The sequence below is a fragment of the Cavia porcellus genome, unplaced genomic scaffold (genome assembly GCF_034190915.1).
Source record: "Cavia porcellus strain 051 isolate PalLab524CR breed Dunkin Hartley unplaced genomic scaffold, mCavPor4.1 scaffold_25, whole genome shotgun sequence".
NCBI lineage: Eukaryota > Metazoa > Chordata > Mammalia > Rodentia > Caviidae > Cavia > Cavia porcellus.
Window position 1 is genome coordinate 53,199,814 of NW_026947508.1, and position 18,363 is coordinate 53,218,176.

The following is an 18,363-nucleotide window of genomic DNA, read 5'->3' on the forward strand; positions in this document are numbered from 1 at the left end:
AAAATACACGTCTTCCATACTCTTAAGCCTGCAATAAAAATACAAGAATAGAAATCAGAATAACTAATTAAATGCAATAGATTATCCTTACCAAATCCATTATTAAAAGTGCTTCTGAAGCCACTTTCACCTGAAATGGCTCCTGAAATTAAAAAAAAAATGGCGAAGCATAAAAATAGAGATTTTTATTCTGCCCACTCACTGGACACCCACCCTTTTTTCTTTCCCTAACAGAATTCTGCCAAATTTTCATCACTGACCAAGGCTCAGCAAAACTAGACTTTGTTTTTTTTTAAATTACTCTTCAAAACCCCAGCAGGGAGATTTTTTAAATTTTCCATTTGTGTTACTCATCTGAGCCTAAATACAGTTTGACAAAAAGAATAAATATTTCCTAACTGATGGACATTATTTATAGGTATTGATACACAGTACCTGTTTTTCTTCACTGAAAATACTACAAGGAATCAGCTGGAAAGGATCAAATGAACTGAAAATGAAAAAAAAAATACATTTTTAATATAATCTCAACAAGGTCAGGAAAAAAACATTTATTTACAAAATTGAAAATGTGTACCAATAATTTAAGCCCAAATTATATCTCAATGAGAAAAATACTGAACTAGGAGACATTCTGTTCCATATAGTCCTATTAAAAGAACTGCTTTTAGATTTGACAAAAAACTGGAACTTAATAGTTCAGTCATGTTAATTTCTTTTAACATTTGACATGTATAAAATAAAGATGTGCTCTACACCATAAGATTTTAAAACATTCAGTGTTTTGAATGAAGTGTAACTGAATCTCCAATATGAGACCTGAAAGAAGTTTATGTCGAGTTTCTCAGTCATTTCTACTGTGCCTGCCACAGAAAGGGCATCAATAAATACTGTTTGAATAAGTGAATGACAAACAATTCTCCTGAAGAAATTAGAGCACACAGGTGTCCTATGGTAAACTCCTCTTTTACATGCAGAGACAGAAAGAAGGAACTCGAGCAAGGCTAGATACAAAAGCATGTATTAATCTGAAAGAAGTATCAGAAGGGTTTTGATCACTACAGATATTTGAGAAAAATCGTACGGACAATACAAGGTTTTTTAAGGTTATGGTCAGAGAAAGAAAAATAGGAATATATTCTTGCTAACATAACTGGAGAAGAATATGACTTTTCAATCCCCATATTTCCAAAGAGGACAAGGTAGTTCCAAGACACTTTCCTCTGCTTTGTACTACATAGAGCCCTTTCCCATCTTTATGGCGGTCCAGGAAGTTTATATTTGTAATCCCATGGAAAAGTTACTAGAATTCCAATCTACCACTTCCTGTGCAACCCACGGCAAGAATAAAGACACAAAGACATATTTATAGTCATGGGAGCCAATGAGTCCTAAGTCTGATCAGGAAGGGTTCACTGGAACAAAGGCCTTGACCCAGGGACCAGCCTGGATTTCATTAATTCATGAAGGGAATGGTTTAAGGATGAGTGACAGCGAGAATGGCAGGAAATCAATGAGTACTGCCAGTGGGGCTATGCAGGAGGCCTGAAAGACTGATCTGCATAACACAATTGGGTAGCACTTAACTATTTAGAGCCTGATGCTTCAATTCCGACGTGTAGACTTTTCTGCCCTGGGAAGTCACAACTTCTTAGCTCAAGTTTGGAACCCCGTTGACAACCTGGTAGCTCTATATCCTGCCTGGCTCAACCATGTTTGGGGAGTCACAGAGAAACAGCGACTGTGGCCTAGCGTCAAAGATTATGCATCGCAGCATTTCAGCTAGAGGCCAACTGACCAGAAAACGAAACAGCCTAGCCAGCTCTATTCGTGTCAGTTATGGTGACAGGGCTGGGTTTAGTCAAAGTAGAGATAACTGCTCTTTGTTCAAGGAGAGGTGTCCAGCTGGTCTTCCACATTGTACTGTGCGTATCCCACGGGCCTGGAGCAGGGTCCAACACAGCAAGTGCTCAACAACACTGCTGAAGGCCTTTAAGTCAACTGAATAAAAAGGAACTAAGGCAGAGAAGAGAAACAGAACAGAGTAACTGCATCTCACGGCACCTAAGATCTATATAGCTGAGAAGTATTGTCACTATTTCTTGAGAGCTGCATAGAATGAGAAAGTGATTTGAGGACTAATGATAGGCAACTTTCCTGGGCTAAAATACGAAAAAAAGTAGACTTCAGAAAAATTAGATATGGAATTCTGGCAAATTTCTCGGAAGACTATTAAACAGCTGATTGGTGAGCATTTACCAAGTGGAGAGGTAACTAAGAATATTAGTGAGTTCGTGCAATATAAATCATAATAATTTGATCACAGATATTTTTGATAGGAATGATATGCTAGAAGTTAGGAGGCTGCATACTCAAATATTTTATCTGAAATTAAATAAGATACCTGCCATAATTCTACTTCTACATAAGATTTTTTTTAAAAAAAAGGTTAAATGTAGGAATATATGTAGTTGACTGAATAATGTCTGAGGTTTACATTTATTCCACTTAAAACATTTTATCTGGGAACGAGTAGCAAAAAAGGCAAGTTCATTGAAATGCTGACGACATAATAATAGAAAGGCTAAAGAGAGAAAGCAGATCTGGATGTAAAATGTGGCTAAGTCTGGGGCAATGAGTTGAAATTCACAATGAATGTACATCTTACAGAGACTCAGAAAATTGAATTTCTTAATACTAGATGAGTTGTGGCTCATAGAGGAATGTATTTTTTCTTTTGAGGAATGTATTTTTATAGTCTACTTTCACAAGGAGAGTAGAAGTTTAGTTTTTATTTGACAGAGGCCATATATAATGTAATAAATTATATATTACAAGGGATATAGATTCTTAGGTCTAACTTCCTGGGTTTAAATTACAGATCCACCACTCAACTGCATCAGCAAATAACTAGTTACTGTACCTTTTCTGCCTGTTAGTTTTCATCTGCAAAATAGAATACTATTAACTACTGCAGTGAGTTGTTACAAAGATCAAATGAGCTGATATACGTGAAGTGCTTAAAACACAGCTAACACTGTCAGCTATTTGAACTATTACTTTATAAGGACCCAAGCAAGTCTCACCTAAGAACAAACAACTGGTAAAAAAAACAACCTAGTGGCATTACTGGATATCTTGTTTTCAAAGGGACACTGATGGATTGCATTTTCTTCAATGGGGCACTTGCAGAAGTGAGATCTAGAAAGTCAAGGAACCTTGCTTATTTGATGACCTTTAACTTTAGAGAATACAAATTTTAGTATACATATTCACACACACACCAATTTCCATATCCCCAAACAACTTGCAAATAAGCAAGTTGGCAGGTGTTTCAAAAGTATTTCACCTTATGTCCATAGTGCCTAGATGACTGGTTACAGAAAAAACCCTTGCCACACGTGTTGGAACCATCCATGCTCACTGAATATGTACTCTAAAACTGTAGCTTTAGGTTTCCAAACTGATATGAGTAGAATTAATAATTTTCAAAATCTAACCAATTATTTTTCACTTTATTAGATTTAAAAAGGTTTTACCTGATACATTTGTGAACAGTATAATACCGATACTGGATTTTTTTCCATACATTTTCTAATCATATGTGATAAATTTTTTAAAAATTATGTAACATGACACTGTACCTTTTTGTTGATCTTGACACTTTTGAAGATTTAGCAGGTTTGCTATTTTCTTCTTCTCTTTTTGCCAATTCTTCAGCAGAGAGATGCTAAGATAAATCAGATTTAAAGGCATATGAGAACAAGAAGACAGACTAAACTGCTACGATGAGACTAAAACACACTAACACACGTGCTGGACACCATTTTTAAAGAACAGTTTCAAAAAACACAGCCCTATCAAACTGAAAAGTCCTCTTGGCTTGCCCATTTTAATTAGTGGTATCAAAACCACCTGGGTCTTTTGTTCTTGTTTTTACCCACCAACTCCTACTATGCTGAATTTTCCTTTAATGACTGAAAGACATGACAATGTCATGATATGAAAACTACTGGAGTCTGATGGCTGAGGAGACAGCTCAGTGATTCAGTGGTCAAAGGGTTTCCTAGCATGTGAGGTTCCGGATTTGGTTTGGGGATGTGGGGTGAGCGTGGAAGAGCCCACAGCACCACAGAAATTCTGGAGCTAGGAGGACCAGTTCTGCTCTTTCCCAGCTGGATAAGCACAGGCAAGTTATGATACCTTCATACTTTAGTTTCCTACTAACAACAATGACATCATAGTATTATGATGAAGTTAAATGAATTAAAGTTTATATTCCACGCCGTTTCTACTACTAACCTTAAATTCTACTACTTCCTTTTTTTTTTGCCAGGGATCAAACTCATGACCTTAAGCTTGCCAGGCAGGCGCTTACCCTGCTGAGCTAAACCCCCGGCCTAACCTTACATTCTAGCTGAAATGAACTGTGCAGCTTTTTCAGATTATATCCAGCACTGTCAATGTCTTGCTTCTCTTGTGTCCCTCCTTCAGCATAGAATTCTTCTGTTTCTTTTTAATTTTTCTGTAGAGCTGGGATTAAACCCAGGGCCTTCACACAGCTACATCCCCAGTTCTTTATGTATTTTATTTTGAGACAGTCTCTCTAAGTTGCTAAACTGTCCAGACTGGGCTTATGATCCTCCTGCCTCATACTCCTAGCATACTGAGATTATAGGCATGGGCTACCATGTCCAGGTTCAGCTATTTTTTGAGATGATTCTTCTACTGACCCTCTTTGGGAGGCTCTTACAATTACTGGACCAACTTAGCACAGGCTTTGTCTTTCTTACCAGAAGTATAAGTCCCTTACAGGAAGGGACAATTTATTACTTAAAATTATTCCTAGGACAGCTAGTGTGGTAGCACACCCTTGTAATCACAACACTCAGGAGGCTGAGCAGGAGGACTGCTGTGAGTTTGAGGGCAGCCTGGGTATATAGTGAGTTCAAGGTACAAAGTGAGACCTCATCTCAAATTTGCCGCCTCCACCTCCCAAAATGCCCAAAGGACTAGGAGCAGGAGGAGAGAAGAGAGGAAGCTAACATTTACTAAGTAGCAATGTATTGTTTGAGTATCTAATATTAGGACTTTCATATATGTCATTTATTTCTTACAAAAAATCCTTTAAGGGAGGATCAGCTATATTCATAAATTTAAAAATAAGGGATTCATTCAAGTTAAGTAAGTGTTCTTGGTAATACATATACACTCACTCTATTTTTGGTTACTGGTTGGTTATTAACAAATTATATATTCAGGACACATATGTGCATACATATATACCAATGTACCACAACATTCATTACCTATATTTTTTGGGGGGCCCTAGGTTTTATTATTAGAAATAACACTTCAATATTTATAATTCAGTATGTCTGACATTTAGAACAGCATTTTAACTGTTATCTCAGAACACCATTTAGCAACTGTTTAATGAAATAAATTGGGCACACTTCTTACATTGGTATATATTATTTGACTAGAGATGAGAATGCAGAGCTACAGAATCAAAGTTTTGAAAATGAGTGAAACTCTTGACCTTTCACTCTGCTGTTTATTGGCAAGGTCTAGGCAGATAATTTGGGAATGAAAATATATATACAAGAACGCATAAAGCAGGGGCAACACAGATGACATTAAGACACAGAAATGTACACTGACATAAACAGTAAGGCCAGTTACCTCAAATGTCTGTCCTTCTAAATCCTTTGCATCACACCAGTTTCCCCAAGGGTCTCGGACCCTCCGCCTCCTAGTGCGCTGTGATGAAAATAAAAAGCAACAGGTGGAGAAATCACAACCCACTCATACGCAAAACAAAAACCGTAATTCTTTAGAAAGTATGAATCTGCGTGAGCAGAGCGATCTAACTGTCGGCGACTCACTAAGCTTTGTTAATTCACATCCAACAGTTAGCACCCTACTCAGCAGCACCTCACTTCCTGGCCAGCTCAGGCGAGAATGCTGGCACAGGAGAGCAGGTGCGCGCTGCTGGGAGCAGAAGCGCTGCTGATTTTCTCATTTTACTTGCACCTCTTCAATTTTCATTTCATTCACCATTTAGGAGCTAAAACACTCAAGACAAATATATCTTTAAGAAATTTTTTAACCATCAAGAAAATGGCTTTTACCACATGTGAGAAGAAACTGCACTAGAAGCAAAATAATTATGTATTAACCTTAAAAAGTTTGCCAGGTAATAGAAATACAGAAAAGTTACAAAGTTCACTGAATACAGTATTAATATCCTGTTCTTAAAACTTCAATATTGAGGTCTTTAAAATGGACCAGGCTGCTAAAGGCTAGCATATGACCTAGAACCCTCTAGCTACTCTATTTTTAAGGTTTTATAGCTTGTTTTGCCTCACAAACCAACCCAAAAGTGAAGACAGAAAAGCAATGGCAAAGGTGACACACAAGAGGACAAAAGTTCACTCAGCAGCTACAGAGGCAGGCATTCATTCCTACACAGGAAAGAGCAATGTGGGGAAAGACGGCTGCCTACCATAGACTGCAGCCGCTGTGCAAGCTGGTACGCTTCCACTGCGTCTCTTCTGTCTCTGATTCGAGCTTTATCAACCGGTTGTGGCCTATTATAGACAGCCTGTTCTATTGGGATTTAAGGAAGATAAAACAATCTATTATTATGAAAGTCCTTTGTTAACAGGAAGACACATCTGTATTAGCTGAGCTCTTACAATGCTTATTCCACAATCCTGTATGTGATATGCTACCCAGTAGTTCTCAAATAAAGGAATGCTATTATTATAAGGACATTAAAATGTAGTTATTTAGGAAGCAAGAAGTTTAATGCCTTACTAAACATTTCTTATTAAACAAGTACTGAACCTACTCTGCTAACTTTGGCAGTTTAATACTGAAAACATGATTTCATTTTCTTTTTTTGGTAGCGGGACCAAACTCACAATCTCATGGTTACGCCACTGAGCTAAATCCCCAGCCCAATAAGGTAGCTGAAACATTTTCATTTTCCTGAAAAGGCATTCTCAACACATGGAATACGTGGCTTTAGGCAAATCAAGCCATTAACGTGAGGAACAGACCTCAAGGTAGACTTTAAATTTTCTGTTTCTAAATAAAATGAAATGCCCTGCCAGGAAGTATGCTGGTTGGTCATCTCACCTATGTATACTGAAAGTATACTGCACTGAAACCACGATGATAAGGTTCTAACTACCTATCATTATGCAAAAGCTTTCTTCAAAATGTTTTTAAGTCAATGAATAGGCAGATACATTTTACAACAAAATCTTAATACTTTTTCTGTAATTTTATAGTATCTCTCAAATCTATTTGAACTCTAAACATTAGATGAATTAATAGATATTGTGTAAAGATAAGAAATGCTGCGTAAAAAATGTAGGGCTTCTGTCTTTACCACATCCGAAATTGATCGCTCCTATCAACTCCAGGTACGTGTGAATCCGCCCAATGCAGTTGACGTCCCCACAGTTCTTCAGGCCAGGGCGCACTGAGGTCTTATTCAAGTATTTTGGTTTCCGTATCACCCTAATTAAGAATCAGAGGTATAATGATTCTGTACAAATAAAAAGCATGGAAAAAGATTTCTGGGAAATCTGAAATATCTTAACCTTTTGTGGACTTGTAATGTGTAAATGTACAGTAAATATAATGGATGATACTCAAATATATTTTTTCAGAAATAAAATACCTTTAAATATTTATTCTTTTGGTACTGGGAATTGAACTCAGGACTTGTACCTGACCTGCCAGGCAGGCACTGTGCTGCTGAGCTGTATCCTCAGGCCAATACCATACTTTTAAAAGACACAGTAACTTACAACTACCTGCACAGTGTATTTTTTTTACAAGTATTATTCTTGTCCTAATAGTAAACCCATTAGATTACAGTTTTTCCCAGGATCTTGAAATTAGTCCCAGTACTCTGGGAGGCTGAGGCAGAAGAATCTCAAAATTCCAACTGAGTCTAGGTAGCTTAGTGATTTCACCAGATCCTGCTTCAAAATACGAAATTTTAAAAAGGGATGGAGCTCAGTGAAAAGGCCCTCAGGTTAATCTCCAGTATGGGGGAGAAAAAAGGGGAGTTATTTATGTACAGATTCAAAATCAAATCCAGAAGTCCAGATCTTTGACTAAAAAGGGCACTTTTGATAACAGAAGGAACCAATTTACAAGCAGACCTCTGTCCCCCGGCCCAGTTCAAGCTACAAAAAATTCAAATTACTTTTAAAGTATCTAGGCTAACAAGGTAGAAATTCAAAGAAATTCAAAGTAATTCAAAGAAAATACACTGACAATTTAGACAATTACTGTACCCCACTGAAGGAACTATTAGCACATTTTTCCACAAGTTCAAAGCATTTAAGTAAGTATTTAGGAAAATAATTTCTATAATCCAGCTACATTTAATGACACTATTTTCTTGACACCAAGTTTTTCCTTCTATGAACTGAAGGTACGTGATAAACCTGGAAGGAAATTCCCTTTCCCACTACAGTAGTTTTCGACAAGGCCCTGAAAAAATACGGTGGGTATTTAAACAAAAACATACTGCCTCTAACTCATTCACAATGCTCCCTTTCCCTCAGAAGGCACCTATCCCAGCCTTACTGGAGTGACTCTGGAAGTCCTTTCTCCTGCATACTTCAGACACACCGTCACAGCTGCCTTTGTGTCCTGCACTGATTCAAACCTTTCCCTTCCACGGTCTTCCTGACTTTGGGGAAGAGCATGGCACACAGTGCCAGGTCCCATAAGTGAGGCTCACATTTTCATAAGCCTGCCTCCTCGAGTAGCACTCACTGTACTTTCCATAACTCATACACAGGAAAACTTCTGGACTGCTTCAGAAAGGGGCAAGAAAATGACAAAGGGAGGACAGAGTATTTTGAGTGATTAATGGTAATGTCTTTTACTGGATTTTTAAAAATTTAACATTTATTTTTCAGTCACATGTTGCATAACTTCCAATACTATAGCAAGAAACTGCTTTGTGTGTATGTCTTTTTAGAGACAGGGTTTCACTAGGCTGGCCTTGAATTCATACCAATGCTCCTGCCTCAGTCTCCTGAGTTGCTGGGATTACAGGTATACAACATCACACTCTTCATAGAGAAATTGCTTCATAAAACAATTATTTACTGTTTTTTTCTCCAGGGCCCCCAACACTCTAAAGGTTTTGTTAACAAAAGATGACAATGTAAAAGTATCACTATGAGAAATTTAAAATCTGAAATGGTGATATGTGTACACTGCTGAGGTCACTACAGCAAAATCCTAAAGCCTGAATAGTCCTGGTCAAATACTTCAGAGCATATGTTTTCAAAGCAGCACCTAAAATGTAATTCTTACCACTGATCCAAAATGTAATTTCTAATTTTCAAATAGCGTTCTGGTGTCTTAGTTTGACGTCCCTCAAAAAACTCAGGAATTGCTTGTTTTTCTTCTTCTTGAATGACACTTCTATCTATTTCTACTTCCTGTTCTGGTGGTTTAAGCTCTTCTTCTTCATGACTTTCCTCCACCATTTGACAAGAATGAAAAAGCACTTCATTATCACTTGTATCTTTCTGAATTTCACAAGGCTCTGAAGATTTTGACTTGGCATTGTCTATTATTGTGTTTCCATCACGCAGCTGACTCTGTTTCTGATGGTTTAATTCAACTGAGTTTGTGGCACTGTTGCTCTGTTTTTCAGTCCACAGTGTATTTTCTGAGCCTAAATGCACTTCTGTTTCATCTTGCTTTATATTACGCAGATAGCCTCTGGAAGATTCAGAAAAGGGACTTTCCTGGAGTACACATTGTCTGTGACTGGGTTCACATGCTTTATTACTAGGACTGCCCATTGAGGGAACACTGCTGGTATTCTTCTGCGGTGTCTGAGAAGTCAACTCGTCTACCTCATCTGTGATGTCCACTTCTTCATCATCAGACAACTTTTCAATCTTGACAGCATTCAAGTTAGGGTCCAAATGTTCCCTCACACACGACAGCACTTGGGCTTCCGCCCCTTCAGCTTTATTTTCAACCTGAAGATCACTGCTGCTCTTCTCACTGTGTGTTTCTTTCTCAGGAGCCCATTTTACCTTATTAAAAATCAGAAACAAAAAAGTGTTATATAAATATTAAGCTAAGTGCATGTCAATAGTATATTAAACTATTGTGCTTTTTAAAAATGGGCTTAGAGATGCCATACTCTGGACATATGTCTAGGCTAGCTGTGTGGTCCAGAGGCTCTGAACTCCTTTAAACTATGTGCAAGGCCCAGACAGTGCCACACTGGGGGTGAGTCCCTGCCAGCAGCATGGAGGATCTGAGTGCTCCTCATCCAGTGTCCCAGTGCAATACATCAGAAACTGCCTAGCCAGCCTCACAGGTCACAAAGGAAAAGAACCCTGCCCAGCCCAGAGTCCCAGAGCAGCCCAACAGGGAGTGACCAGCCTAATCAATGGGTCCTGGAGAATTTGAACTCCATCCCTCAGAGCACAGGGCTCCAGCTCCATAGTTCAGGAGTGTGGTCCAGCTGGCCACATGGATCTGGAGGTTCTGATCTCCTCCCAACCAGGCACAGGGATGTGTCCCTGCTAGCTGCATGGAGAATCCCAACTCTACCCAGCCCAGGTTCCCAGTGAAACCCAGTGCCATCCATCAGGTCACAAAGCAGCAGGCTCCAGAGCTATAGTTTGGGGGGTGCACCCCAACTAGCCACAGGGATATCAGAAGACTGAAGCTCTGCCCAGAGCAGTGCTCTAGTGCAATCCATCAAGAGGGTGCCTGGCTAGCCACACGGGTTCCAGAGTGACAAAACAAAAGAGCAAGATGCAGTCTCAGTCCTCCAGCCCACCATGAACAAACCCAGAAGACACTGAAAAGGAGAACACTGGAAATCACACAACTAAACTTTCTGAAATGATAGCAATTTAAGTAAAGAAACAACTCTGGGAAGATATAGAGGAAATCAGATCAAAGACAATCCCCACATAAAAAAAGAAATGACAAACATGAAAGAAACATTGAGTGTATCTAAAGAAGACCTAGATAAAAAAAAAAGCTACAGGAACATATGAAAATGATGGAAACCTTGAATGAACAACATGAGACATAATTAGAATACATGAAACAGATTCAAAGGGATATTCAGGAAATTAAAATTCCACTGAAAGCTGGCAAAACTACATGAATGAAGCTGAAAATAAGACTCTCAGATCTTGAAGACAGGATGCAAGCTTATGATCACAAAAGAATAGATCTCAAAAATATCATGGAATCAGGAAACAACAATTCAGTGGCTGCAAAGAGAAATAATATAATACTCATAGGTGTCAACAAAAAACCAGGGGCCAACACAAATGACATGACTTACTACAGAAATAATAGAAAATTTTCAAACATGGAAAAAGAGTCTGATATACACATAAGTGAGACATATAGAACTCCAACTACCCATACTCAAAATAAATTTTCACCCAGACATACAATAAATTCGGATATCAAAAATTCAGCACAATAACAGAATACTAAAAGCTATCAGAGATCACTACAAAGGAAAGGCCAGAGAATCACAGCATACTTCTCAACACAAAGCTTCAAGTCAAGAAGAGCTTGGAGTAAAGTATTTGAAGTCCTGAAAAACAACCTCTAACCCAGATTGATATCCCTGCAAAACTATCTTTGAAAACTGATGGAGAAATAAGATACTTCCATGAGAAAAAACAGCTGAAGAAATTCATGACCACCAAACCAACACTACAAAGAATGCTGAAAGATAATCTAGAAAGAGATAAAGATAACAATTCCAAGAACAACAGCATAAGGAAACCACTAAGCAGGACAAACACACAGAAAAACTAGAAAACCAACAACAGAAAGATAACATATCAGGGATAAGTTAGCACATATCAGTCATATCCATCAATATACATGGCCTCAACTCACCAATAAAAAGAAATACATTGGCAGAGCAGACTAAGAAACAAAATCCAACAATATACTGTATACAAGAAACACATTTAACTCAAAAGGAAATTTACAGACTAACAGTCAAAGGATAAAAAACAATGCTCCGTGTGACAGGAACCTAGCTATTCTGTTTGCTGACAATGTAAACTTCAAGAATGATCAAAAGAGATAAAGAAAGTCACTACATACTTGTTAGGGGAAAACTTCAAGAGGAAGAGATTACCACCAAATATGGGAGCACCCAATTATGTAAGACAAATCTTAGTAGACATGAAAAATCAAATAAATTCAGTTATAATGAGGGAACTTAACACACCACTGTCACAAAGAGAAACATCAACCAAACAAAAAAAATCAGCAAAGAAATAACAGAACTAAATCAAGCCTGTAACAAATGAACCTAGTAGATGTGTACTAAGTGTTCTACCCAAGATCAGAATACACATTTTTCTTAGCTGCACATGGCTCATTCTCTAAAACAGACCATATGCTAGCCCACAGAACATGCCTAAGTAAATGCAAAACAACCAAAATTATCCCATGCATATTATCTGACCACAGCGCAATAAAATTGGAAATTACCGATAAAAACACCCACAAACCCCATAAACAAAAGGAAATTAATTACTCTTCTCAACAACCAATGAGTCACAGAAGAAATTAAAGAAGAAATTAAACAATACCTACAACTGAATGAAAATGCAAATACAACTTACTAGAATCTGTGGAACCCAATGAAAGCAGAAACAAGGGGGGGAAATTTATAGCAATAAACTCCCACAGCAGGAAAATGGAATGAACACAAATAAACAACCTAATGCTGCACCTCAAACTTCTAGAAAAAAAAGAGCAAGTCAAGACCAAACCTCAAAGGAGGGTGAAAACAATAAAGATCAGAGTAGAAATTAATGTAATTGAAACTAAGAAAACAATACAAAGAATTAATGAACTGAAGAGCTGGTTCTTTGAGAGAATAAATAAAATTGATAAACTCCTAGGCAACCTTACCAAAAAGAAGAAAGCAAAAACTCAAATCCACACAACAGGAAATGAAAAGGGTGAACTCAATATAGACCCTGTGGAAATATAGATCATCAAAACCAACTTCAAAAACTTTTACTCTCATAGGTTTGATAACACAGAAGAAATGGACACATTCCTATAATCAGGTCCCCCAAATTCAAAGATTCAATCCAAAAATGCACATCTGAGATGAATACTTATTTCTCAGATGAAGAAATACAAATGGCAAATAAATATATGAAAAAGTGGTCAGCAACATTGGCTATTTGAGAAATGCAAATTGAAACAACACTGAGACTGTCTCATTCCAGAAAGAATGGTTAAGATCAAGAAATCAACCAATAACAAGTGCTGGAGAGGCTCTGGGGAAAAACGAACACTTCTGCACTGTTGGTAGGAGTGTAGACTGATGCAACCACTGTGGAAATCAATGTGGTGATTCCTCAAAAAGCTAGGATTATAGATCCCATTTGACCCAGCTATCCTGCTTCTGTGCATTTTCCCAGAACTGAAAACATATCACAGTGATACATGTGCACTCATGTTTATAGCAGCACAGTTTGTAATAGCCAAGTGAAACAAACCAAGTGCCCATCAATCAAGGAATGGGTAAAAAAGATGTATTTTTATATAATGGAGTACTACTTAGCTATAAAGATTGCATTGAGGCTTTTCTAATAGGCAAATGGACGTGACTTGAGACCATACTCGTGATATAAATCAGACTCACACGTGTAAATACCGTGATGTCTCCCTAGTGTAAGAAATTGAAAAAGCAAATAAGATCTAAAATCTACAATACTTTGTAAGAGTAAGAAACTGCTCAAAGAGGAAAAGTAACTGGGATAGGGGAAAGGAGGAAAAAAGGAAGGGAAAAGGAAAAAGACATAAATTTGTATATGTGTGTGTGTGTATATATGGCATTAGTAATATAGTCATTTTAGCTATCTTTATATATATATACACACACACACATATATATACACACACACAAGATAGCTAAAATGACTATATTATTAATTCTATTATTTCTTAGAAAAGAACAATTAATATTCATATGATTAGACCAATATCACACGTCTATATCTGATAATCTAAGCAACCCTTATGAAGGTAATAATATGCAATATTAAATTGAATTCCTATCATCTTGTTTTGAAAACCTATACTGTTACTGTTTTGGGTTTGTTGTTGTTCATCTCTTTTGCTTTTTGTTTTTCTTTTCTGTTTCTTCTTTTAAATAAAAAAATGGGTTTAGAACTGCCCTGAAATGTAAAAGACTGCCATTTAAAACTTCCATACATGTGTGTCTCACTCATCCTCAGATGAGTCTTATTAATCAAGTAATTATGATCTATATAGAGCTACCACTTTTTTAAAATGTTGTTTAAAACAGGGTACTGGTTCAGATCAACCACAGAGAATTAACTAACAACTTACCTTTAGAATAAAGTATTCTAAAAGATATAATGTATTCACAAAGGCTTATTTTTCACGTCTGGTAATTTCATTTATCACGGCAAAGTAATTCTTTATTTGACTCTATCTCACATAGTCACTCAGTGAACCAAAACCAGCTCTCATTTAAAAGCAAGAATCTTTTTTGGCAGGTTCATTTAATGCAGCTTCAGTATTACACACCTTACATTTGAAGCCATGAAATTGTCTTTCTTATCTTCTATCCCTTAAGTATCTGGTAATAAGACAATGAGAGTCAATGAGTAAATATGACCTCAAATAAAAATATTTATATACAAAGTTTCTGAAAGATCTTCTCAATGACCGACAATCCAAGGCATATGACAGCTGTAAGTAATTATGGGTCTTTTATCATAACAGAATTCTAGAATCATGTATCTGGAGTTAATTAGCTCACTATACAGAGACAATGAGAAAAGGAAATTTAGATATATAACTTGAAAATAGCCTTTAACAATTTTCCTATGTATTTGCAGTCTCTTGGTTTTTGCTGGTTTTATGTTTTTGCTTTTCGTTCTCAGTAGTGTGAGGATCAAACCCAGAGCCTTGTGTGTTATCATAGCAAGCACTCCACCACTGAGCTACATCCCCAGTTCCCTTGTCTCCTGCTGTTAATCTTAAAAATTCAGATCACATTTTGCATTAGATTTTATAAAACAACTCGCATCTGTTAAAATACTAAACTGTGCCCATTTACCCAAGTCTTCTGAACACAACTGACACTCCCACACAAACTCCACGTTCTAGTTCGGGAGGCAGGATGAAAGAGTTCTTTTTTATCGGTACCGGGGATCGAACTCACGACTCCCTGCTTCCAAGGCAGGCGCTTATGCCGCTGAGCTAAATCCCCAGCCCCAAAACCAAGTTTCTTAATACCTCAACCTTGACGAGCTACTCTGAAATTGCTTTTTTATCTTGTGGTGAGAGAGCATAGATGTAACGTGAATCCACTTAATCCAAGCTAACACTAAGGGAAATCTTGAATACAAGACAGAGAGCACATTATTTACATGAACACAAAACACCATATTTCAGTTAAGACATTTCCAAATTTTATGATTATGTTGGTAGAGTTCAAGCGGAACAAGTTAAAAAAAATTTCTAACTATCAAAACTTTACAACTGAATACAGCACACATTACTTGAAAGGCTAAGGAATTAGACTATGTATCTATCTTTCTGAATACTACAATTTAGTAAACTTTTCAAACAATTCATAACAATTGTAAAACTTCCATTACTATTAAATAGATTTCAGAATCACAGCAGCATTTATATTCTGCAAGTACCAATTAAAGCTTCTATAATGTAAACATTTTAAAAATGAAAGTATTTTCCAGAGGACAAAACTTCTAAAATTTTCTCTTAGAAATACTATTTTCTTCATAGCATGTTTTTGAATTAATATTTTTCCTTCTATTTAATTATAAGAAACAAAAGGGGATGATAATACAGTATCTACTTGATAGTAACATTCAAAACACTGAAGATAGCTATATGGTATTAAAAATAAACACCTATATAGTATTTTACAATATAAAATAATTTTATACTATAAAAAAAGTTTAATTCCTACATTAAGTACTTCTGCTTGCTCATATCTTAGAATTTTAAACAGTATCATTATGTACTAGGATATTTGTATCCTGCTTACCTTCTTTTTAAAATACTGTCTGGCATAACTCTTCACTTGTAAAACAGTGCGACTTCCCATTAGCTTTGCAATTTTGGTCCACCGTCGACCAAATTTAGTCTGTTATTAAAGTGAAATAAATAACTTTTGATTAGCTTACTTTAACTAATGTTTTAAAAGCAAATGCCACATTAAAAAACTCAAAACTTATAACATCTAAGTTTAAGATCCATTACCTAACTATATGAATTCTTACTGTAATTATGATGTTCCACAGCTGAACTATGTTCTTAAAAAAATATGTGCCCAAAGGCAGGCTACATTTTCCATTATAGGATCAAGTGAACCTATTCTGCATAAATTACAAGATCTTTTTGTGCCCAAATTCCATATTTCTGTATGTCTAATATGTGTCCCGTATCAGATGCTTTCATTCCTATAATGGTATTAGTCAAATGACTTCATTTGCCTTTCCTCTCCAACCCTTCGGCTTTCACACACTGAGCTACATCCACAGCCCTTTTTCAGTTTTTGATACAAGATCTAAGTCATTAAGTTGCTCAGCCTGTGTTCCAAATTGTGCTCTTTCTACCTCAGTCTCTCACTGCTGGGCTTACAGGCACCATCATGCTTGGCTCACATGGGCAATTTCTTAAAATTCAGAAGTATTTCTGGGAAGATTATTAGCAAGAATTAATTATTTTTAAAACCAGTAAGTAGCTGAGGCTAACTCAGTGAAGATTCACTTCTATTTTCAATAAGTAACTTGGTAATGTCAATACTTCTGGAGATACGAGCACTGGGTAAAGTATAAATATTTGGGAGAGTGACGACTCAGAAAACTGAGGAGGGGACACTAACAAGGGCAAAGAAAGTATTGCCAATTTCAAAATGAAAAAGGCAGACCTATGTGAGAGAAAAGGAAGGAAATATCTTCCTTTACCATTTAGAATCATACGATTTCTTTCTCTCAAGCCCCAAAGAATTCACTGTAAGTAATCTGTGTCAATGGGTTAAAAAAGTGGGGATACAACCAGTAACTCCATGGAATATTAAAAATATTCCTAAATATTGTGTTAAACAATTTCTTCGTATTGAGTATTTTCAGAATACAAACTAGTGTACATATCTTTCCGTAATACAACTGCACATTTAAACAGATTTCAATGGAACAGTCATGGAACAGAAATATTCTGGTCTTCAAATAAACACACTAAAAAGTGTGGACTGTGTACACAATGCCAAAGCGTTGAAAAAAAAAATCCTCAGTTGATCACCTACTTTCAAGCATACAGGGTTTTTTTTGGGGGGGAGGGCTTTGTTTTAAGGAAACATCAGACAAATAGTTTGCCTTTTCACCTAGACAGTGGTGTCATGTATATAGATATAGCTCAATTTCTTGGATTTCATCAGTACCAAAAAGTGTGATAATAACCAAATATCAGTACAAATCTATTTTAGTACCTTAGACCTAACTTAAAAGGAACTGTCTTGTATTATACTTTTATTACTCTACAGAAAAACTAATTATACTTATGTTATTATAAATATAATTAAAAATTCTGGTTGCTGGGAGCTGGGGATTTAGCTCAGCGGCATAAGCGCCTGCCTTGCAAGCAGGCAGTCTTGAGTTCAATCCCCGGTACCGATAAAAACGAAAAAGACAAAAAAAAAAAAAAAAAAAAAAAAAAAAAAAAAATTTCTGGTTGCTACAAGTTAACCTTATAACTCTATCAGTATTTGCTTCTAGAACCATTTTTACTATAAATTAAAAATTGCTCTATTTACCAGCCCTTGTTCAAACAGCTCTTTTTCTTCTATCGTCCACTTTATGGAGTAACCTGCTGGTTTTGTAGGAGACTGGACCCTGAAGGGGAAAAAGAGGAATTGCACACAAAATTTTCTGAAATGGAACATTCCATATTTATGCAGCTAAAGGTTACACATAGGCATTAGCAGCTCAATACTTTTGAGTCTAAAAATTAAAAAAAAAAAAAAAAAAAAAGCTACAGCCACTATCTGAGGGGAGAAATTCATCCTATTAGGTATCCCCATTCACGATGAGCGTCCCAAAACACATCATCTTCAGGGCTGACTGAGAATAACATTAAAAGACATTAACGGAAGCCAGTATGACATACAAATACAGAGCCCCACTTCGACTGAACACAACGCAGCATGTGTAACAAACTCTCAAATTCTCAAAGGTGTGTAAGAGCTTCATATATTTCCAGATATATCTCTTTCGCTCTCATTTATAA

At 36.6% G+C, this 18,363-nt stretch overlaps 1 protein-coding gene across 22 annotated transcripts in view; it reads right to left on the reverse strand.

Annotated features, from left to right (window-relative positions):
• Mysm1 (Myb like, SWIRM and MPN domains 1) overlaps positions 1-18,363 on the reverse strand; it is a 52,960-nt gene that overhangs the window by 24,527 nt on the left and 10,070 nt on the right. For all 22 annotated transcript variants that reach the window (XR_010043203.1, XR_010043204.1, XR_010043205.1 and 19 more), the window contains exons 5-13: positions 17,891-17,969; positions 16,124-16,222; positions 9,358-10,094; positions 7,403-7,533; positions 6,509-6,612; positions 5,686-5,763; positions 3,645-3,730; positions 436-490; positions 92-142 (exon numbers count right to left, since the gene is read on the reverse strand). Coding sequence is in view for 18 of the 22 variants with exons in the window: in XM_063236584.1 (XP_063092654.1) it covers positions 92-142; positions 436-490; positions 3,645-3,730; positions 5,686-5,763; positions 6,509-6,612; positions 7,403-7,533; positions 9,358-10,094; positions 16,124-16,222; positions 17,891-17,969 (1,420 nt within the window). In the remaining 4 variants the exon portion in view is untranslated. The remainder of the gene's footprint in view (positions 1-91; positions 143-435; positions 491-3,644; positions 3,731-5,685; positions 5,764-6,508; positions 6,613-7,402; positions 7,534-9,357; positions 10,095-16,123; positions 16,223-17,890; positions 17,970-18,363) is intronic.